The sequence below is a fragment of the Lepidochelys kempii genome, chromosome 1, assembly GCF_965140265.1.
Source record: "Lepidochelys kempii isolate rLepKem1 chromosome 1, rLepKem1.hap2, whole genome shotgun sequence".
Taxonomy (NCBI): Eukaryota; Metazoa; Chordata; order Testudines; family Cheloniidae; genus Lepidochelys; species Lepidochelys kempii.
Window position 1 is genome coordinate 254,083,286 of NC_133256.1, and position 24,140 is coordinate 254,107,425.

General features: G+C 44.4%; 1 protein-coding gene across 5 annotated transcripts in view; it reads right to left on the bottom strand.

The window, feature by feature from the left end:
* LARGE1 (LARGE xylosyl- and glucuronyltransferase 1) overlaps positions 1–24,140 on the bottom strand; it is a 367,428-nt gene that overhangs the window by 33,195 nt on the left and 310,093 nt on the right. For all 5 annotated transcript variants that reach the window (XM_073324696.1, XM_073324688.1, XM_073324713.1 and 2 more), the window contains exons 11-12: positions 11,572–11,735; positions 5,321–5,599 (exon numbers count right to left, since the gene is read on the bottom strand). In XM_073324696.1, the coding sequence (XP_073180797.1) occupies positions 5,321–5,599; positions 11,572–11,735 (443 nt within the window). The remainder of the gene's footprint in view (positions 1–5,320; positions 5,600–11,571; positions 11,736–24,140) is intronic.

Consider the following 24,140-nt stretch of genomic DNA (forward strand, 5'->3'; position numbering starts at 1 on the left):
ATTCAGTAAGGGGCCCACACTTTTCTTGACTTTCTTCTTGTTGCTAACATACCTGAAGAAACCCTTCTTGTTACTCTTAACATCTCTTGCTAGCTGCAACTCCAGGTGGGATTTGGCCTTCCTGATTTCACTCCTGCATCCCCAAGCAATATTTGTATACTCTTCCCTGGTCATTTGTCCAATCTTCCACTTCTTGTAAGCTTCTTTTTTGTGTTCAAGATCAGCAAGGATTTCACTGTTAAGCCAAGCTGGTCGCCTGCCATATTTACTATTCTTTTTACACATCGGGATGGTTTGTCCCTGTAACCTCAATAAGGATTCTTTAAAATACAGCCAGCTCTCCTGGACTCCTTTCCCCCTCATGTTATTCTCCCAGGGGATCCTGCCCATCAGTTCCCTGAGGGAGTCAAAGTCTGCTTTTCTGAAGTCCAGGGTCCATATCCTGCTGCTCTCCTTTCTTCCCTGTGTCAGGATCCTGAACTCGACCATCTCATGCTCACTGCCTCCCAGGTTCCCATCCACTTTTGCTTCCCCTAATAATTCTTTCCGGTTTGTGAGCAGCAGGTCAAGAAGAGCTCTGCCCCTAGTTGGTTCCTCCAGCACTTGCACCAGGAAATTGTCCCCTACCCTTTCCAAAAACTTCCTGGATTGTCTGTGCACCGCTGTATTGCTCTCCCAGCAGATATCAGGGTGATTGAAGACTCCTATGAGAACCAGGGCCTGCGATCTAGTAACTTCCGTGAGGTGCCAGAAGAAAGCCTCGTCCACCTCATCCCCCTGGTTCGGTGGTCTATAGCAGACTCCGACCACGACATCACCCTTGTTGCTCACACTTCTAAACTTAATCCAGAGACACTCAGGTTTTTCTGCAGTTTCATACTTGAGCTCTGAGCAGTCATACTGCTCCCTTACATACAGTGCAACTCTCCCACCTTTTCTGCCCTGCCTGTCCTTCCTGAACAATTTATATCCATCCATGACATGACAGTACTCCAGTCATGTGACTTATCCCACTAAGTCTCTGTTACTCCAATCACATCATAATTCCTTGACTGTGCCAGGACTTCCAGTTCTCCCTGCTTGTTTCCCAGGCTTCTTGCATTTGTGTATAGGCACTTAAGATAACTCGCTGATCGTCCCTCTTTCTCAGTATGAGGCAGGAGCCCTGACCTCTCGCGCGCTCCTGCTCCCTCCTGGTATCCCACTTCCCCACTTACCTCAGGGCTTTGGTCTCCTTCCCCCGGTAAACCTAGTTTAAAGCCCTCCTCACTGGGTTAGCCAGCCGGCTTGCGAAAATGCTCTTCCCTCTCTTCGTTAGGTGGAGCCCGTCTCTGCCTAGCACTCCTCCTTCTTGGAACACCATCCCATAGTCAAAGAATCCAAAGCCTTCTCTCCGACACCACCTGCGTAGCCATTCATTGACTTCCACGATTCGACGGTCTCTACCTAGGCCTTTCCTTCCACGGGGAGGATGGACGAGAAGACCACTTGCGCCTCAAACTCCTTTATCCTTTTTCCCAGAGCCATGTAGTCCACAGTGATCCGCTCAAGGTCATTCTTGGCAGTATCATTGGTGCCCACGTGGAGAAGCAGGAAGGGGTAGCGATCTGAGGGCTTGATGAGTCTCGGCAGTCTCTTCGTCACATCATGAATCCTAGCTCCTGGCAAGCAGCAGACTTCTCGGTTTTCCCGGTCGGGGCGGCAGATAGATGACTCAGTCCCCCTGAGGAGAGAGTCCCCGACCACTACCACCTGCCTGGTCCCCATCCCCATCACTGGAGGTTTTTAAGAACAGGATAGACAAACACCTGTCAGGGATGATTTAGGTGTACTTGGTCCTGCCTCAGTGCAGGGGACAGGACTACATGACCTGTTGTGGTCCCTTCCAGACTTACGTTTTGATTACAGTGTAAACTGTTCAAACCCACCCAGAACCCTGGGTACATACCCACATCGCAAGCCCATGCCGGGGTCTGTGCTGCTGCATCTTCACTTCTATTTTGGGCCATACTAACTGTATTAAAGCTAGCATGGGTATGTCTACCTGTGTTACAATCACACCTTCAATTGCAGTGTAGACATTCTCACAGAAAGGTGAATAGCCTAATCCTAAACCCCCTCAATTGAATGGGAGTCTTTCCACTGACTCAAATGGGGCTCAGACCAGGCCTAAAGTGACTTGTCCAAGACTAATTTACAAGTCAGTGGCAGAGCTGAAGTTGGAACCCGAGAGTTCCCTGTCCTGTGCTCAGTCCATCAGATCATTCTTCCTCTCTGCAAAACCAACAAATACACCCGACAAATAAAACTAACAGCTACTTTGTGACGTTTGTCTCCCATTGAGCACAGTGTATGCACAGTGCAAGGCGGCCAAAAATATTTCACATTTCATGCTAGAGAGGGGCAGGTATAAATCCAGAGGAACACAGCGAGGATATACACTCCCAGTGTGTCAGTGGATGTGAGGAGTATATTTGAGACAGGTAAGCCAGGAGGGAACCTTCGCACTAGCCACTGCAGCTGTAGATGCTCTAGAGAGAGAACCTGTCTAGTTATTTCATGCTAAAAAACCTCTACGATGATTCAAATATAGTACTCACAGCTACTAAAAAGGAGCCTTTGGCTTTGGGGCAATGCTGAGGTGATCTGAGTGACAGATGACTGAATGCTGCGGGTGACAAAAGAATTCTACTCAGGACACACTATAAAGGTGACCTTAGTATTGTAAACTGGAAGTCTCTGAACTCTACATGTCTTTCTCCTCGTACTCTATAGTAGATGAAGGGAGGCGGGAAAGAGTTTTGATGGAGATCAAATGCACTGACGTGATCTTCTATAAACAGCTGTGAAAAATCTCAAATCTAGTTGCTGGCAACATACATCTAGAATAATGGCCAGACCTTCTCCATCTTGGGCCAAGCCATTGACACAGGGAGTTTCTGAAAGCGTACATTCATTATATCATTACATCTCCCCCATCCCATACTTCTTACCAGGTAGACTGTAGATATACAGTATGGATAAATCAATGTATTATCAGAGGGACTTTCCCTTTACAAGAGCCAGGCCTTAAGCATCATACGTTATTTCTGTCAGCCTATTATTACTGTACGTGGTGGGACAGAAATGAATGCATGCATAGGCAGCCCTAAAGAACGATTTCTGCCATTCAGATATATATTACTAATCAACTACCCACAGAAGGTACCACTATGAACTCCAGTGAAGAAGTACACGGGGGTCACCATTGTTTAAAACAGGCTGGCAGCTTGCTATGCTATTTTGCTTAAAACTGCTCATTATTTAACAAAAAGCCCTTCAAAAAATGCCCTTTTGTAAAGGGCCAGATTAGCAATTAGCAAGGAAGGTCAGATTAGCAATTCTGACCTTCCTGAGCAACAGGGAATCACAGTTAGAGTCTGACTGGTGTGAGAGCTGCATGAACATTTGTGGAGCATCACACACCAGCTGCAACTTTCAGTGGAAATCTTCTCACTTCCTAATGGCACCACTAGGTGGGGCTCTCCATTTAGTCATCTGAAGCAAATTCAAACTCTGAAAATGATTTCTATCCTTCAGCGTCTCAAGTATATTTCTCCACATTATCCTCCTGTTCCTCCTTTCTTCTTGCCTTTTAGTGCTGCCTTCCGTTACTGTACCTCTGAGCAGTGGGAAGGAATGAGGTGCTTTCTCTGGAACACATGCCAATGTCATAGCCATGGGGGCCTCTTTCAGAGCTCTAACTGGAGGTCAATCTACAGAAAGCATGGGACATGTATCGTATGAGACATAGGCACCAAAGAAAAGAAGAGCTAATAATAATAATCCTTTTGCGTGTCCTGAGAGGGTCATCCTGGGGGAAGGGACAGAATTGTTTTGTAATTCTTGCACCATAAAAGAGCAGAAGGAGACATTCTTAAAATAGGTGAGAAATACGGGGATAAACTGAGAGCTGACACCAGAGGGTGTAACTCCCTTGGTTTTAATGCAGTTAGGTGCATGTACATCCATATACAGATTTACAAGGTGAATGGGATAAAAGTAGGAATCAGATTGCATCCAAATGGTGCAGGGATCTTCTACAGCCAAACAGCTCACCTCATTGTGTGTCTGTGTGAGACGAAAAAAACTGAATGAGCTGTGAATTTGAGACGAACGCTTTCCTGCATCAATCCCATTCACTGAAATGTGTATTTCTCTTTATATTCAAAGAGCCCGGGCCTGTGCAATTAAACTGAATGTCTGCATATTTGGAACCCTCGTTGGATGACTTTGATCAAATGTTACCAATTTTTGAGAGAGATGAAGAGCAAAGGAAAAATGAGATTTAATAGGGATTGAGAGTAGCAGCTGTGTTAGTCTGTATTTGCAAAAAAAAAAAAAAAAAAAAAGGAGTACTAGTGGCACCTTGGAGACTAACCAATTTATCTGAGCATAAGCTTTTGTGAGCTACAGCTCACTTCATCGGATGCATCGTGAAGTGAGCTGTAGCTCACGAAAGCTTATGCTCAAATAAATTGGTTAGTCTCTAAGGTGCCACTAGTACTCCTTTTCTAGTAGGGATTAAGGAATTTAAATCCTTCTGTCTGACCAGAGGGTGTCCTCCTTGCCCCACACACTTGGCTCTGGTGTCAGCCTCTCTTTGCAGAGGGAAAAAGTCTCCATTAAAGGAGGCTGTGTTAAATGATCAGAGGTCCAGAGTTCACTCAGTCAAGTGTGTTCACATTCATTACTATACAATACACATTCAAGTCACCCCTTCCAATTTCAGTACACTAATTATTCTGCCTTGACAGGCTCTTGTCTTGCAATCACATATCAAACCTGCTTGGGTCATAATCCCATTTCCAGGGTACAGTGCTGGGTTAACAGTACCTCATGCGGAGAACAATTTCAGTAACATTTTGCATGTTTTCTCTGTCACAGACATCCTAGAACCCTACACAATAGAGATGGAAAAGACCTAATAGGTCACCCAGCCCATCTCCCTGCTAACACAGGAAGCTACTACACATTTACTAGTGCTTGGTCCAATATAATTTTCAAATTGACAAGTAATGAGGGCCTTCCACCACCTCCCTTGGAACTATTCCCCAGTTTCATAGAGCTCACTGTTTGTCTCAGTTTCTCCTTTCTTCACTTCATCCAATTATGTCTAGTTATAGCCTCTTCTGCCACCCTAAATAATTCCTCTCCCCTGCTTGGTGTTCACACATTTCTAATATCCGAAGCTATTATGCTCCACTTAGGGCCTGACCCAACTGTTTCACTGTGTGTGTGTGGGGGGAAGGGTGTGTGAACAGCCTCACCCTATATTTACCTGAGGTATTCGTAGAGTCCATACATGGGCAAGAAGTCAATGTCAGACAAGAACATGTATGGTGTGCTGATGTGCTTCATGGCCACATTCCGCAGGAGATTCACAGGATAGAACTGGCCCTCCTTGTACACTATATGGTACCCAACATTGCGTCGGCTCATGAGGACTTCCGAGCCCTGGGCGTAGCGCAGGAATTGTTGGGCCTCTGCATCAGAAAGATAGAGTGCCAGGCTGATTGGACCCTCCCAATGTTTGCAGATAGCTTCAAGCATCTGGAGCCTGAAAGAAGAAGAGGAAGAATCAAAAAAGGGAAACAGATATCTCTGGGACTCTTCCTGCCATAGGCCATGATGCTGCATGAAGGCCTGCACAGGTAGACTCCTGTACCTATGTGAAGTCCCACTGAAGTCAGTGGGGCTCTGTGCAGGTGCAGGGATCTGCCTGAGTAGTTTCACTTACAGGTGGGGGCCTTATGATCCAAGGTGGTGCTGAGTGCTCTCATCTTTCACTGAAGTCAAGGTAACCTCAACTAGTAAGGTTTTGTAGGTCCTTTCAAGCAGCTGGTGGAAGGGAACAGATGTAGTAGCCCATAATGCACTTGGCTGCTATAATACTACAAGGGCCCTGGAAGGGCAGGGTCCTAAAAGGTTTTGCTAGGGAATTATATTTGAAGGTTATACAATGTGATGGATTGGGTGATTACTGCATTTTATGAAAATTCCTACGGACCAAAAGAAAACATACTGTCAGGACAATGTCACAAAGATGGCACATCTACAGAAATGGGATGGGGTGGATGGGGCATGTGGGGTGTGTGGAGGTGGTGGAGTGGCGGGAGGGGGGGTTGGACCATGGAGTGTAAACAGAAAACATTTCAAACAGAAATAGCCTTTGAAATATCAATTTGTAGAATTTTTAATGATTTCTCTCCAAGCTCTTATGCCATTGACTTTTAAAAACAGATTTTATGTATAATATTTTTTAAAAACTCATACACCAGTAATGACATTATTGACAACACCACCAAACAGAGATTCCATACACAGAACTAAATTAAATCCTATCTGGTCAAAATGCTCTAAACACTCCAGACAGTTTCTAGAGGGACCTATAGAGATTAAGATGTGACGCCTAATAATATAGCAAGCTCTGGTTAAAAAGCATCTTTAGTTAATGTTAAGTGAAACAAGGCTATATAGCACAGCTAGGTATTCCATTCAAAATCAGCAAGAATAGACTATGGAGTACAATTGTTTTCTCTACCTTCCAAATCTCCACATCAGTAGATTTTTTCCCCATTAATATTCAGACAAGACACAAGAAAAGTTTTCTGCATCATAGTAATCAAAGGAAATAATTTCCCACTCCTACGATCTCCCTAAGCTTTGTAGCAGAAAGGAATGATGTGTTCATACCAGCAAAATATAAATTCTGATTTTTATTTAATAGCTTTTTCTTCCAGCTTTGAGTGATCCTGATGACATCCAGGAAATATAAAGCTTTTTCCCTAGATATGAAAGATTACCTTGACTAGTCTATACCTGGTGCATTATTTTCTTTTTATCTATTATTGAAACAAAGGCTATTATCAGGGTGCAACATGCAGCTGTACTAGAAACAGAGATCGATAAAAAAGATCTAAAAGGTATGTGAAAGGCTTTAGGCTACTGATTTTAGGAATCATAAATAAAACCTGTAATGCAGCTAAGCAATAAAGAAAAGCATACTTTTTTTTTTTTTGCTACACAGTAGAAAACAATCAATCAGCAAAATCCTATTAATCAGATCTCAGATAAAGGGCACCCTTGCTTAAATGGGAAAATTGCCAGGGAACAGATGCAGAGCAATGCCTTTCAAGGACTCTAAGCAATGGATACATGGTACACATAACTCATTTAAACGGCACGCCTGATGATGTCTGCAAACTCTGCACAGTAGTTAGGAGGGAACTGTTTTTTGTTAATATACATTTCCCATTGTACACTTTTGCTCACTTCAGGATATTTCTACTCCTGGGGGAATTCTACATCACTGAGCAAGCACCAAATTAATGTCCCCCACAGATTCCTCCCGGCCCCGCAGAATAATCGATTCTGATGGGGAGGCAAAGAAAAGCTGTGAGGGGGTCACTCTGCAATTACACCTTTCACCCACCAGGGGCTGATGTGATGCCAGAGAAGAGGGCAGCCGGCTCACGGGCCGGAGCAGCCAGCTGTGGAGAGGGAGGGAGCAGAGGCTGCCTTCTCACAGCACCCTGCCTGTGGGGCCATGTGAGAAGGCATGGGATATGAGGGGGGATGGACAGAGGGGGACACATGGGGCTCCGGGGGGAGCGGGGGGTCACCCAGACTGGGATTCAGAGGGCTAGTGGGGAGACAGACTAGGGCTGGGGCCATGAACTAGTTGGGTGATAACATTGAGCTAGGGACTGAATGGAAATGGGGGTGCAGGGCCACATGGGGATGGGGGAGACGATGCAGGGACATATGGGGACAAGGGCAGCTATGTTTGGCAGAGTGAGGGTGCAGGGACACATGGGGAGAGGAGAGAGTGAAAGTGCAGGGACACATGGGGACATGTGCAGATATGCCTGGCTGAATGCGAAAAGCTAGGGGTCCACCAGGGACTGCACTGGGGAGGCTCCACAACTTCCTAACAATCCTTCCCCAGAAAAAAAACCTGTTCCGTACTTATCCCACCCACACCTAACAAGCCTCCAGGTTCACTCCCAGCCTCCTTCTCAGCAATTACTTCCCTCTCCCTCAGCTTCTCCATTGTCGCTGGCTCCCCCAAGCCTTTGCACTGCTTTTGAGGGGTGCAGGAAATAAGTTTCTGTATTTCAGCTTTAATGAATTATTACTCAAAGTTCTGTATTAATATGCCTAATAAGGAATCTATTTGTCAAAAACATTTTCTGAATATGTTGTGTTGTCTGTATTGTTACAGCCATACTTGCTGACAGGTATTTTGAAATAAATTACCAAAATAAATTGAAACTCATGTGATTATATTGTGTTATTTTGACAAATAAAGTGTGCAGAATTTTGCAGAATTTTAAAATATTGTGTCCAGAATTTTTTACTTTTTGGCACAGAATTTTTATTTTTTTGGTGCAGGATTCCCCCAGGAGTAATACTTCCAGCTCTGTAGTGTCTTTTTAAATGATATGCTCAGATCCACCACAAGTTATTGGGTTTGATGTAGGAATCACAGGGTGAAATTCTATGACCTGTGTTATGAAGGAGGTCAGACTAGATGATCATAATTGTTCCTTCTGCCCTTAAAATCTACAAATTATGGCTTCTAAACCAAGAAATATAGCTTCTTTGGTTTTTCAAAAAATTGCTCTGTGCAATGCTCACTTTTAAAGAAGTTCATGAAGTAAATATGTCCCAGCACAATATAGTCTCTGACAAATCAAGATGATCAGTTGGTACATGTTTGTTTCCAACAAGGTCTATGCCCAGTCAAGAGGATTTTGCTGTAAATCTTTTTTGTTTGTTTGATTGTTTCTTTGTGATCAGCTTCCCCCTTAGGAATTCTTTTGCCACTTGACTCCCTCTTATTCCAGTTTCAATACACTCAACTGGTGTCAACTGTGGCTTTCTTTGTCCACACTTCAAGCTTGCACTGTAACAACTACTTCTGACAGCTGAATGCTAAGGACAGACACTGCTTTAGAAAGGCAGTCTAGCCAAGGTATACTCCTGAATAACGCCTTCATAGCTAGTGGTGCAGTTAAGCAATCTGCATCAGTCTGAAAGACAACATATAACCAGTAATAAACACCAATGAATGTGCCTCCTTCTGTGGGCATCTATTTTGGACTTCTAAAATGTACCTCTGCTCCCCTTCTCCTTCCCCCCGGCCTGCAAGACAAACATCCGTAAACCTATCACTGCAATCATGTCAGTCTTAGCCCCAGCGGGACTAGATCTGGAGACACTGATAGCGGCTGACTTGGGTTTCCTTTTCTTCTTACAATAGTTTGAAGGAATAATGGAGGTATATACTATGCAGCATATCATTTATGTACATGTCTATCTCTTTCTGAGACACTGTTCACAAATCTCTATAACTGCTACAGAGGAGCTTAATAAAAGCAGCTAAAGAAGATAAAAAAGGTAGCAACTGAAAGACATGAGGGAAAAATAAAACAGCTAAATGCTTCTTTGGTGGTAAGATATTATTTATTGATTTTAGCTGAAAGAGAGTATTTTCAACCCAAATCAATAAATAATAACAACACACCAATGAAGCATGGAAGGAGTTTTCCTGCACTGCATTGGAAGGGGTGTTCTTTCTGAATAAAACTGCAGCTCTGTCTATCAGTAAAATGTGTGTCCCTGTGAGGATCCAGAACAGATGATCAGACTTTGCATCATTGCCAGTGAAATGGCACAGAGCTGCAGCTCGTTCTTTTGAATTAAATTCTGGAGGGAAACCACACACATACCAGCTTTACTAATTTATTATGGCATTCACTCAGAGACTGTTTTTTTTACTCAAAGGTTTGCAAATACTTAAGAAATGTTTTTTAAATTAAAAATCAATACACGAAGCTCTGGTGAAGCTGGCAAATCATCGCTGAATGTGCAGAATATAGTGCTGAGGAGGTGGCTAAATGGTGCCACTTTCATTAGACGGTATTTATTTTTATAGTATTCTGAAAATGTTTTGTCAATCTGAATTCCTTTGGTCCTCCCTGGAATAGTGCTGACCTTCTGCTAGAGCTAAAGAGGTGTCGTGCACGTGTCATGTTGTGTTCTATATGTGCTCCACTTCATAGATTCGTAGATATTAAGGTCAGAAGGGACCATTATGATCATCTAGTCTGACTTCCTGCACAACGCAGGCCACAAAATCTCACCCACCCATTCCTGCGATAAACCTCTCACCTATGTCTGAGCTATTGAAGTCCTCAAATCATGGTTTAAAGACTTCAAGGTGCAGAGAATCCTCCAGCAAGTGACTCATGCCCCATGCTACAGAGGGGGGCGAAACCCCCCCAGGGCCTCTTCCAATCTGCCCTGGAGGAAAATTCCTTCCCGACCCCAAATATGGCGATCAGCTGAACCCTGAGCATATGGGCAAGATTCACCAGCCAGATACCTAGGAAAGAATTCTCTGTAGTAACTCAGATCCCACCCCATCTAACATCCCATCACAGGCCATTGGGCCTATTTACCATGAATATTTAAATATCAATTAATTGCCAAAATCATGTTATCCCATCATACCATGAGTTTAACCTTGAAGCCACTTACTGCAGCATCAGTTGCCTGTTCATATTAAAGTGGTGCTTTCCCCCTCTTGTAACACATTCTGAGAGCAGCCAGAGTGAGGCATGGCTGCAGATTCAGACTAAAAACTGCAGGAAAATGGAGACTGACTTAGGTGGTTGATTTTGGGGTGGGCTTTGTTGTTGTTTTTAATACTAATTTTTAAGTTTCTGAAAGTGGACCACTAATTGCAATTGCTGGAATTAGACAAGACAAGTACTGTGTACTGGCTGGTCAGCAGATGGAATTTTCATCCCTCAGAAAATTAGTTTTCACTTCAGAATAGAAAACTGAACTTTTGTAAAATTGAGCAGAATGATAAATTCCGAAAAGTTTCAAATCATCAATGTTAAAATGAAAACTTTAATATTTTTTAAGAAATGAAATAATCTGAGATGTTGAAATAACTTTTTTTTTGTTTCAAACTGACATTTCAAATTGAAAAAATGTTCCACCTCTAAATGTCAACTAGAAACAATATTTTGTATCAATTCTCCTGATGAGAAAATTAAAAAAAAAAGATTGAAGTTGACATTTTCCACAGGAAAATGTTAGTGTCGAGAAAATGCACGTGCAAATGAGACATTTTTTTATGCTGAACATTTTGACCAGCTCTTGTACTGTGTCAACATCCAGGACACAGTTCTCCTAATTTTTATAGGTTGTTATAAATCACAACAAATGAACCATGCCCCACAGTCCTGAGTGGTAGTAACCTCTGCTATTCCAAACCTCAGCTTCTCATGCAGCTCTGCCAATGCACCTCAGTTCCTGGCATAGATAAACAGTGGATACTTGTACAACACCTACTTCTTCATTCAAGAGTGCAAGTCCCCTATTTTCACAATTAAAATGTCATACTCCTCTCTCTAATGCATGGAACTGCTGAAATTCTGGGAAGCTTCTTGGAGTTTGTAGGAGATATTCACTGTTTCTGATTTCCTTATAGAACAAAAGAGCTTTCCTTACCTGTCCATTGAGAGCTGAGCCACCAGAGTTACATCAGTGTTGTCTGAGGCAGGCTCATACTCATAATGTAGAAAATACAAATGAGTGCGATGGACGGTGAAGCGCTCCCGACGAAATTCGTAGCACAGGTCATCCTCATCCAGCTCGGACAACTGCTTCTGAAGCTGTAAACAAACATCAGGCATAAAGGTGCTGTACTCCATATTTCCTATTGCAAAGCATGGAGAATAATGAGTTCTGGGTGGCCCAGTCTTGGCACAACTGAATCACAGCTTGAATATGGTGGGGGGCGGGGAAGTAGTGGTATTCTCCCAAGCCTCACCCATTTGAGTCATAGAACAAGGTGCCAAAAAAAGGGACTTACAATAGATTGGGCAGAACTTTACAGTATGATTGTCCCTTGCCCTTTTGGATTCTTTAACCAGCAGTGAAACAGCCAACAACACTGGCATTTAAATGATCATTAGGTTTCAGAGTCATCACTCTGATGAGATGAATAAGGCAGTTCACTTCTCTCTCAGAGCTAATGTTTCAGACTGTCTGTAGACTCAGGCAGACATTACTGCCCTGAACTACATTAGATTCACAATGTGAAGATTTTCTTTGCAACTACAATGGTGAGACATGTAGGCCTACATTTTGAAATGGGACAAGTGATTTGGGGCACCCGACCTGAAATACTTTAAAGGAGCCTGATTTTCAGAAGTTGGATGCTCAGCACTTTATAAAAATCAGGCCCTTTTAAGGTTAAGATGGCACCCAAAAACAAAAACACCCAAATCAGTAGTCATTTTTTAAAATGGAGGCTTAAAATGGGAAAAAAAAAAAAAAAAAAAGGAGAGAGAGAGAGAAGCTTAGATTCTGGAACAGAAAAGTATGCCAAGCCACCATGATCCAGCCCAATTCTACTCCTGTATCAAATTCTTTAAAAAACAAACAAGTGGACTGAATATTTAAATAGCATTCATTTAAAAAGACAAATCCAAGCAGTTAGCCTTTCTGGAAGAGTCCTATGGAATTTAATAAGGATGAAACCTTTAGGGTCCCATAGAAATTAAGTAGGGTTCTATGGGAATTACTCTTAAGAACTCGAGAACTTAATAAAGAATGACTGTCTTTTTATAAAAGTGATATGATTCTCTAATAAATTACATAGAATGATCTAAAAAACCTAAGCAAGGCTATCATTCTTTATTACATCTTATAGGATTTTTCTATACAAATTAGCCCAAAGTGTAAGTCACCTTAAAATGGATATGCTCTAGTGATGAATGGCTTACCAGCATTTATTTAAAAAAAGAAAATTGTTCTTTCTGGCCAGTTAAGAATATATTTAAAAGCTTCATTATTTTCACGAAGCAGATTTTTAAATGTGAGAGGTCGCCTGTGCTGACTCTGCGGCAGCAGCAAATGCGCTGTTTTCAGAGATGTAAATATAAATTGTTGACATCAGTGATGAATCACAGAGCTGCATGTTTCCCTCTGCTGCCTGATGGAATAATTAGTGGTACCTTTTCACATATCACTCTTCAGTCTTCTCCTGAATAAACTGCCTTTGCAGCCTGATCGAAGACCCACTGAAATCAGTGAAAAGATTCCCTTTCATTCCACTGGGCTTTGGATCAGGGCCTACCTAAGTCCTTCACTATAGTCCCAATTGTGCAGTCTTTACTCAGGCAAAACTGCCTTGGAAGTCTAGGTCACTTCTGCCTCAAAATAAATGAGAAATTCCTTAATGTTTTGTTGTTGTTGTATTGTTCCTGCTTTACAAAACACCGTGCAGCATAGGCTCTCCCCTAAAAAACAAAACTGGCAGAGTGACTAGATGGAATATCTTCATTTGTTTTTCTTTTCCTCCCTAGCAAAAAGACATTAATATTCCCTTATTAGATCAGCCTGAAGTTTACATGGTTAAAAGAAATAGTTACAGGGCATTTCCTGTAGATACCTTGGGATTTTGCTTTATTTTACAAATGACCAGGCTATAAGTTTGTAATTGCACAGCAGCTATTAACTAGGCACTCATCCGATTTCTTCAGGGTTCCAAACTAAAAGGACATAAAGACTTAATTATGAGTTACAGAATCACATTTTGAGCTAAATTACAGCTGGGGGCTCTGTTGAGCACTGGGGGAGAGACAGCAGTTTATGTGTCCCAGTGCTCTGACTGTGAAAGTCATAAAACCACCACGGGTGCTGGTGGGGAGTGCAGTGAGTAGCAGAACCTGCTACACCTATAGGCAAGGTAGCTTGCTCTTCCTCCTGCACTTCCCAGAGCACAGGGTGTAGACATGTCCTCGTTTCTGCTCTGCCCAGATATGGCTCCTCTGAGCCAGTTAGCAATGCCGACAGTCTCAGATGCTCTCTTTTGTACTCCACAATGCTAATCGCCAAAATTGGCTGCCTCCAGCTTTGGGACCCTAGAGGAGGGAATCAAAGGGACTGCTTGCATCCTTTCCTCCCCTCTAGGTCATTCACACAGTGGTAGCCATAATTTGACCGCTCATGTTATTAGTACTTAGAATCTGTAAGAAGTCTGCATATATGCTGTAATCACAGGGTAACATATGACCAGGAAAGCAATAATATACGACCTGATGTATAGAAATGCCCCACATATTGGGCTCAAACCTGTAACTTGCCGAGACCTCTGGCCTTGATTCAGCAAAACACTTGCACACAAACTTAATTTTAAGAATGTGACTCATCCCATTGAAGTCAGTGGGACTCTCACATGCTTACAGTTAAGCACATGAATAATTTCTTCACTGGAGTGCAGCCAGAATGCTCAGCACCGTACAGGATCAGGCCCATTATGAGGCAAAAAGGCCAAGCACCTACCTCCACCTACTGAGTGCAAAGTCAGTAAAAGTTACCTGTGGGACATGTTCAGAAAGCTTGTTAGCCAATCAGATTCCTGTCCTGTCTTATCCAACCTATTTCAAGTGACATGTTTCGTTTTTAAAATGAAATTGCTACAACTGTGTCAAGGTTCCTCCCCCACTCTGAACTCTAGGGTACAGATGTGGGGACCTGCATGAAAAACCTCCTAAGCTTATCTTTACCAGCTTAGGTCAAAACTTCCCCAAGGTACAAAATATTACACCCGTTATCCTTGGACTGGCCGCTACCACCACCAAACTAATACTGGTTACTGGGGAAGAGCTGTTTGGACGCGTCCTTCCCCCCAAAATACTTCCCCAAAACCTTGCACCCCACTTCCTGGACAAGGTTTGGTAAAAAGCCTCACCAATTTGCCTAGGTGACTACAGACCCAGACCCTTGGATCTTAAGAACAATGAACAATCCTCCCAACACTTGCACCCCCCCTTTCCTGGGAAATGTTGGATAAAAAGCCTCACCAATTTGCATAGGTGACCACAGACCCAAACCCTTGGATCTGAGAACAATGAAAAAGCATTCAGTGTTTTACAAGAAGACTTTTAATAAAAAATAGAAGTAAATAGAAATAAAGAAATCCCCCCTGTAAAATCAGGATGGTAGATATCTTACAGGGTAATTAGATTCAAAAACATAGAGAACCCCTCTAGGCAAAACCTTAAGTTACAAAAAAGATACACAGACAGAAATAGTTATTCTATTCAGCACAATTCTTTTCTCAGCCATTTAAAGAAATCATAATCTAACACATACCTAGCTAGATTACTTACTAAAAGTTCTAAGACTCCATTCCTGTTCTGTCCCTGGCAAGAGCAGCATCCAGACAGACACAGACCCTTTGTTTCTCTCCCTCCTCCCAGCTTTTGAAAGTATCTTGTCTCCTCATTGGTCATTTTGGTCAGGTGCCAGCGAGGTTACCTTTAGCTTCTTAACCCTTTACAGGTGAGAGGAGCTTTCCCCTGGCCAGGAGGGATTTCAAAGGGGTTTACCCTTCCCTTTATATTTATGACAAACTGGCACTAGCCACACCGCAACTCCGCAGACATCTTCCAAAGCCAAGTAACTAAGCAAAGAAAACCAGCCCCTTGAAGTGAACACACATCTTCTTTGGCAACTGCCAGTGACAAAAGCTGAAAAAAGGAAGTTTGGGAAGTGAAATCTCCACGTATTTATCTACTGGCTGTTCTCTTTTCTGGAAGTCCAGACTATTGGCACTTTACGAACAAATAGCTAATAACTACAGTGTGTTAAAAGTTACTGAATTAAAACAAGTATTAAGGAGACACTGTTGTCAAGTTGAAAATCACATTTTGTACCTACTAGTGTTACAAGCAGAACCAAGGACTATGCAGCAGAAAAATATTAGACGGGGGAAAAATTCTGTTGTTCGGTCTTTTTATTTTCTGCATTTGCCAGAATTCTGGCCCAGATCCTCCAAGGTATTTTAGACACCTAGGGTTGCCAACCCTCCCGGTTTGACTGGGAGTCTCCTGGAATCGAGCTTAATCTCCTGAGGCTATTGAAGCCAATCCAGGAGATTTTAGGATGCCAGAAGTCCGGCGGTGCAGCAGGGTAAGGCAGGCTCCCTACCTGCCCTGGCTCCATGCCGCTCCTGGAAGTGGCTAGCATGTTTGGCAGCGGCTCCTAGGAGTAGGCACAGCCAGGGGGTGTCTGTTCGCTACTCCTGCGCTGAGATCCCATTGGTTGGGAATGGGGAACCTCAGCCAATGAGAGCTGTGGGGGCGGTGCTTGCAGGCAGGGGCAGTGTGCAGAGCTGCCTGGTGGCCCGTGATCCTAGGAGCTGCTGCCGGACATGCTGCCACTTTTGGGAGCCATCTGAGGTAAGTGCTGCCTGGCCCGAGCCTGCACCCTGAACCTCCTCCTGCATCCCAACCTTCTGCCCCAGCAGTCCCCTGCACCCAAACTCTCTCTCAGAGCCCACACCCCAAACCCCCTGCCCCAGGTCGGAACCCCCTCCCGCCTCCAAACTCCCTCCCAGAGCCTGTACCTGTGTCCCCTCCTGAACTCCAACCCTCTGTCCCAGTCCTGAGCCCCTCCCACACCCCAAATTCCCTCCCAGAACCTGACGCCCTCTCACACCCCAACCCCCTGCCCCAGGCTCAGCCCAGAGCCCACACCACACTCCAAACCCCTCAGCCCCACCTCCCAGCCCACACATTGTCCCACACCCCAACCCTCTGCCCCAGCCCGGTGAAAGTGAATGAGAGTGGGAGAGAGCGAGCGATGGAAGGGAGCTGAAGTGAGCGGGGGCTCAGAAAAGTGGGGGAGCAGGGGTTAGGGGAAGGGTGTTTGGGTTTGTGCATTTAGACAGTTGGCAACTCTACTTTCGAGGCTCTGAGCTTTTGTGTATAATTAATCTCATTGTTTCATTGCTATCTCTCTCATGCACTTCTTGGGGAGGGGAGTGGAGGTTACACAAATGCTCTTTCCAAGTCTCTGCAAGATCAGGTTTACTAGTGACAAGCAGCAGGAAAATCTAGGCTGAAACTGAACAGCAGGCGTATGTGTAACACTGACAGACCCCTGTCACTGGGATCGAACCGGGGGCCTCTGGAGCTTAGTGCATGAGTACTGCATGAGCTAAAAACCAACTGGCTCTTAGCTAAGGCTGTAGAGCACACTCATTTTAGCTCTCTCTCTTTAAGTGGTCTCAGTGCCACTAGATGGGCCAGAACACCACACCCAGAAGGTGAAGTGAAGTGAAGTAAAGGTGGAATGAAGGGAGAGGCTGGAGGAAGGGTGGGCCCAAAAAAGTTTTTATCTCTCTGTCGAAGATACTCATATGGGCTCCCATTACTGTAGTATCTGAGCCCCTCACAGACTTGGTAGTATTGTCTTGAGCCTACAGAAAATACTTTTATAAAACCCAGTAGGGGAGTAGAAAGAAGTCTTAACTTCTTTATTTTTAAGATGCAAACAAAATGCAGGTGATGATACTTAATGGATGCCCCATCAGTCAATTTAAAACAAATTCAAATGTAGAGTGTCCTTTGAAGAGACAAGCCCAAACTCTTAGAAGCCATGGGAATCCCAATCCGAGGCAAAGCAGGCAGGCAGAGTCTCCTGGGTTGAATTCAGCCATTTATGAATGTCTTGTGGTGAAGGTGCTGGACTAGGACTCAGGAGATCTGGGTTAAAATTCTCAGCTCTACCACAGACTGTGTGTGTGACCTTGGACAAGTCACTGCATCTCTTTGTGCTTCAATTCCCCAAATATAAATTGGGGATATTAGTAATTCCTTTTTCCAGATGGGCCTTTACATGCTACTATGTTACAGATGACAATGGTTGATTGGTTGATGTTTAAGGGTATTTATCTTTCTGTGTGTTCTTTTGTTACACACACGCACACAAAGATAATACATGCGTGCACACACACACATGTATACACATGCATCCCATTCAAATAAAGTATGTTAAGAGAAAATTAAAGGGTGCACAGTCAAGCACTCAAAAGCCAGGAAATTGTCTAAGGCAGGGGTGGGCAAACCTTCTGGCCCAAGGGCCATATCTGGGTATGGAAATTGTATGGCAGGCTACAAATGCTCACGAAATTGGGGGTTGGGGTGCGGGAAGGGGTGAGGGCTCCGGCTGGGGGTGCAGGCTCTGGGGTGGGGCCAGAAATGAGGAGTTCAGGGTGTGGGAGGGGGCTCTGGACTGGAACAGGGGGTTGGTGTGTGTGGGGGAGGTGTAGGGGTGAGGGCTCTGGCTGGGGGTTCAGGCTCTGGGGTGGGGCTGGGGATAATGCAGGAGGGTGCTCCGGGCTGGGACTGAGGGTTTGGGAGGCTGGGAGGGGGGATCAGGGATGGGGCATGGGGTTGGGGCACGGGAGGGAATCAGGGGTGCAGGCTCCAGGCAGCGCTTACCTCAAGCAGCTCCCAGAAGCAGCAGCATGTCCCCACTCTGGCTTCTACTTGGAGGCGCAATCAGGTGGCTCTGTGCGCTGCCGTGTCCGCAAGTGCCACCCCGCATTTCCAACTGGCCGTGGTTCCTGGCCAATGAGAGCTGTGGGGGCAGCCGCAGTGTGCGGAGCCCCCTGGCTGCCCCTACACATAGGAGCCCCGACCCTGCTCCCTGGCTGGAGTGCCAGAGCGGGGCAAACCCCGGATGCCGCTCCCCAGAGGGAACTCGAGGGCAGGCTTAAAATGTCTGGAGGGTTGGATGCAGCCCCCGGGCCGTAGTTTGTCCACCCCGGTCTAAGGTAAGGTTCCATGAACAACCTTAATTTTGCCCCATTGGTAGTTGTCTTAAATTATTTTTTGTCATACTATTTCTCAAATGACACAATCTTATCCATATCTGCACTGTGTATATTCAGTATTTACAGGCTGAGAATGTATAGCCTGGTTGAAAGTTTGCAGCCATGTTATACATCCATGAAAAGAATGGGTTATAATGGGAATACTGACAGAGCTGGGATGATTTAATTGGGGATCGGCCCTGCTTTGAGCAGGGGGTTGGACTAGATGACCTCCTGAGGTCCCTTCCAACCCTGATATTCTATGATTCTATGATCTATGCAAACAGCCCCTCATTTGAACATATGCATCACCAAAAGGAAGATCTTAATACCTGCTACTGTTGAAAAAAGCTGGCATCTCCATTATACATGTAACAATAAACTTATTACCGCACAGCTTCCTTCCCTTAGAATGACAGCATGTATTTCCCAGTTGGGAATATCTGATTAACATGATATTCTCCCTCCTCACAAAATCTTTTGCTCTAAGGCTACTGGCCACTGACCATGTAGGGAATACTACCTCTCGGGAAGAATCCTACAGTTTAAAAGCCATGTCCTTTTCACCCTGTGTATAGTAACTATTCTCTGGAGAGAATCTGAGGTTGGAGGCAGCAAGTGCTTTCATTAGCATCTGCATGTTACATGTCTCAGAAATGAAAATGGCAGTGAGTGGAGGGAGTGTGAGATGCAAGACACAAAACAAAGAGACAGACGGATCCAAAAATAAAATGCATTTGTTAAATTACTTCTCTGGGCAGCCAGCTGTGGCATGGGAGCTGACTTCAGCCCCGGGAAAGCGGCCTTTGAGGCAGGGCTGGATTGACAGGCACAAGCAGCCCAGGCAGTATTTTTTAAGCAGCTCACTGAATTCTACCATAAATCCCCATAATTTACCAGAACTACTTGTCTATATACTTATACCACATGGGTGGCGCTTACTATCTGTGTGATAAAGGGTGGAATTGGGATGAACTTCACATACCATGGACCTCTGACTGCCAGACCCATGCTCTGTCCACTAATTCATCTTCCTAGGACTGTTTCAAATCTCTGAGCAGCTTCAAAGAGATGTTTTTCTTAAACTGACATGCCACAGAAATATTTACTTCCTTCAAAAATATGTGGGATTTCCCCCAAAACGATACCGGTCCAACATCTAGGACTGCCCATATTCCATCTGGGATTAGTGACATTTTAAACTCCAATATTTCATGATCATTCTGACTAGAAACATCTGCTGTATCACAGCGGAGAGGAGGAAAACCAGGTTTCCTAATGGTATATAACCTGGCTCACAAGGTTTAAAATAATTATGTAACAAAATTTTAAATAATTTTTAGAAATGTATTAATAATGCATTTTCTCTCCCTCTGTTTTCTGTGCTTATATGACCTCCTCCTTACCATAGTATCTGAGCACCTCACAATCTTTAGTGCATTCATCTTTACAACACACCTGTGAGGTAGGGCAGTGCAATTATCCCCATTTTACAGATGGGGAACTGAGACAGAGAGAGACTAAGAGACTTGCCTGAAGTCACAGAGAGTTTGTGGCAGAGAAGGGAACAGGCCTTGGATCTAGCCCCCTAACTGCATATTCGCTCCAAAGCATGTACACTTAAGAGTCATAGTGCAAACACTTTGCAGTTGGCGAGATAGGACAAATAATATCAGCCGGGGGTCAAACTGTCTGCCAGCCTTAAGTGGCGCAGTTAAATTAACTTCAATGCAGCTGCACCAATTTACACCCATAGACCACTTGACCCCTGGTGTTTAGCACTTAAAAAATGTCTACATTAACTGCTCTCTGTAATGCAGCATAAACAAAACAGAAGATAGCGTGGGATGGCGAAAGCATTTACTTGCCCTTGTTTGCGATGATCTACATAATGCACTTCTGGCTTCTCCACTGATAAGTGATAAAGTCAGTCTAATCCCACATCAATTAAACCTTTATTCCTCCTACACCATCAAAAATTTTGTATCTACACAATGGGCCAAATTATGCCTTCAACAAAACTGAGCTGTGATAAGGACAAGGAGGAGGGTCCAGTGTCTGAGCAGCAATGTCAGGAGTCATTATACTGTATAAGAAGTAGCCAGTGTTCCCGCAGTGCAGTCATTCTGGCATGCAGGAGGAGACGAGGTCGTAGCCTTACCCACAGCCAACCCAGAACCACCTTCTCTGCAGCCATGATGTGGCCCTGCACTCTTACCAGAAAGGCCCCCTTTTCTGGAGCTGGGTAGTGCTGTTGGCAGTGCTAGCTAGCGCAGCTCCACTGCTGGTAGCGATGGTGGGAGCACTCGAGTAGATAGGGCACTACCATTTTTACCACCATACAGTGCTTTTACTAGCATTACCTCACTTACAACAGAACTAAGATTCTGTCATCATCTCTCTCCCTGTGGAAAGATGAACAGGATGGCTGGGAGTAACAAGTAAAGGTAAGAACAATGGCTACGCAGATGGTGAGCTGTGACTGCAGCTTATTATGCTGATCATAATTGTCTCATTGCTACCATGTACTCTCCTTCTTCTTTATTAATGCTCTAATAAATTGGTTAGTCTCTAAGGTGCCACAAGTCCTCCTTTTCTTTTTACGGATACAGGCTAACATGGCTGCTACTCTGAAACCTCTCCTCTTCTGTTTCTTGTAGCCACCTGTGGTCCCTCTGCTCATACTTAGATTGAGGTCCTGTGGGAAAAAAACAGCGTGTGATTGTGTCATTAAAGACTGTATCACAATGCATATGCTCAAGGGGGCTAAATTAAGGTTGCACAGGCAACCTTAATCATGGCATTCCACATTAAGTGCTTGACTTTGCAGCCTTAATAATGTTCTTTTTTTTGGTATAATTCCTAAAAGCAAACTGAAAAAAACAGAAATTCCATCATCTGGCATCACACGGACACCCACAGGGCTCATCTGCAGAGTTGGAACCTTTAGAACCACTGCACAGACCTCTGCCACTTGAGTTAATGGAGTAACATATGAATAGGAAGTTGTCCTTCATGTGGACCAGCACTAGAGGGGGGATGAGGTAGATACTTTGCCAGAGGGTTCCACAGATATTTGCTGACAGCAGGGGAATGGTGAGACTCAGGAATCTTGGGTTCCATTCCAGGCTCTGGAGGGGAGCGTGCTCTAGGCTGGGGACACCGTTCCTTTTGCCCATTCCACACAAACTTGACTGCATTGCTACTTCCCTCCAACCTTTTTCTGTCTCAGTCCTGTTTCTTCCTCACCTCTGGTTTCTTTTCCCAGTCCCGTTATCCTTACCTCCCAATCCCAATCTCCATTCCTCAGGCATCTCATATCGGTCCCAATCTCCTTGCCCAGCCACTCCTACTCTCCCTCTCTGGGCTTGCTGTCCAAATCCTAATCTACCCCTCCGACTCCTGGTCCCAGTATTCTTGCCCAGCCAGTCCCAGTCCCCACTCTCCTGCTCCAATTTGTCCCCAGTCTCCTTGGCCAGCAAGTCCCAGGTTTCATCTCCTGGCTCTTCTTTCAGTTTGTCTCCCCCCTCCTCCACACACACTGGCTTCCAGCCTTAATCTCCCTCCCTTGCTTCTCATCCAGTCTCATTCGTTTCCCCACTCACTTCCCAACCCCTTGTCCCAGTCTCTTTGCTCAAATAGTCCCAATTCTCCCCCTACACCCTCTATCATATGTGTCTTCTCTCCCCAACCGTATTTCCCCCCACTGGTCCCTAGTCCCAGGCACCTTGTCCAACCAGCTCCAGACTCCCCTGCTCACTTCTCTGACTTCCTTCCCCCCAGCACCCAGTCCCAGTCTCTCTCTGCCCTCCCAGCTCCCTGCTGTCATTTCCCAGTGCCCGGCCCCACTCCGGTCTGGAGAAGCTAGGAGCAGCAATTACAGTTGTGACTGTAGCCCTGGGCTGGAACATGCTCAGTCGCTCTGTGGGGATGGCATATGCACAGTTTGGTCAGGGCTAGGAGCTGTGAGAAGCTCCAGCACACTGAGGAGAATCTTCAGGGATTTTACTTGTTAAACTCTGGCAAGTCTCTACTGAGTGTGTGCAAACTGTGATTTTTCAAAGGTTTATAACTTGGCCAAATTTGAACTGATTTTCATGGAGACAACAAAAGGCACATCCCTGAGGCAAAGGCTATAATTTCAAGTCCCTGCTCCCATGCACGGTGCTTCAAAGAAAAAGTCACCGACTTTTTACCATGGACAAAACAACGTATTTTTCCATAGTCTGTTTTCAGAAATGGCTGAATTGTATGGGCTGAAATTTTCCAAAAATATCAGTCTGAGGCAGACACCTGGCATGGAAAATTTCAGCCCAAACAGTTACAGTTTGCCAAAGTTATAAGCAACTGAAAACAGGGTCTTACAACAGGAAATGTCAGGCAACCTTAATCAGAGGTGGTAGTACCAGCCCCATGTATAATAATAATAATAATTGTGATGAATGAACGGACAAGAATTCCGCTGGGGAAGACCAAGGTTTCCCACCTCAAAGAACTTATGATTTATAGGGAAAAAAACTCCACCATGACATATTCTACACCCCAGTCTTTCCATTAGTGCAGACATTTATTCCCATGGTGGAGGGCTGCACAGGGTTTTTTTCTGCATCTATCTAATGATAAGATCAAGGCCCTATTGTCTGGCTTGAAAGCGGTCTTGCCAGTTTATTTTTAGACATATTTAATTTTTTAAGAAGAAAGCTAATATTAGATGGGGCACGGCTTGCAACCGTCACCAGTTCCTCTGATGGAAATTATAACAATGCACGCAGAGGTCTTTGCTACTAGTTAAAATCTTTACATCTCCAACTTGGTAAAAACAGTCTCTTCTCAGAAAGGGCTAGTGAGAGTGGTTTACATCCAGTGTGTTTCCAGTGTGAAGAGCCAAAAAGAAAATAGTTTGAAAAAGTGCTGCTGTTTTTTTCTTTTACTTTTCAGGAAATTCTTTTAGAAGGGCCTCATCCAAAGCCCACTGAAATCAATGGGAATCTTCCCATGAATCTCGACGGGCTTTGGATCAGGCCCAGAGTCTCATAAAAACGGGCTGTCTCATTGCACCTCAAGCTTAAGAATTAAAAAAAAATCCCCCTTTGGCAGGGACTCCTCGTGAGAAATTGTGTGCAGAAAGGAGCTTTTATGGGATTGTGTAAAGGTTGAGCCTCTGTGCCCGTGTGCCAAAACCAGGCTCATAGTGGATATTATAGCCTTAGCTATGGAGTCATATTAGGACATTAAACATACTGCTCAAGTATTTGAGGCTTTACAAGTAGGTCCTCTAGTATGAAATGCTGGACATCAACATTATAAGCAAGAGAAAACTCATAACTAAGAGATTATTGTGAGCTTTGCCTTTATGGGTTTCCCTGAAAACTTGCTTTTTGCATTAAAAAAAAGGGCGGGGGGTCAG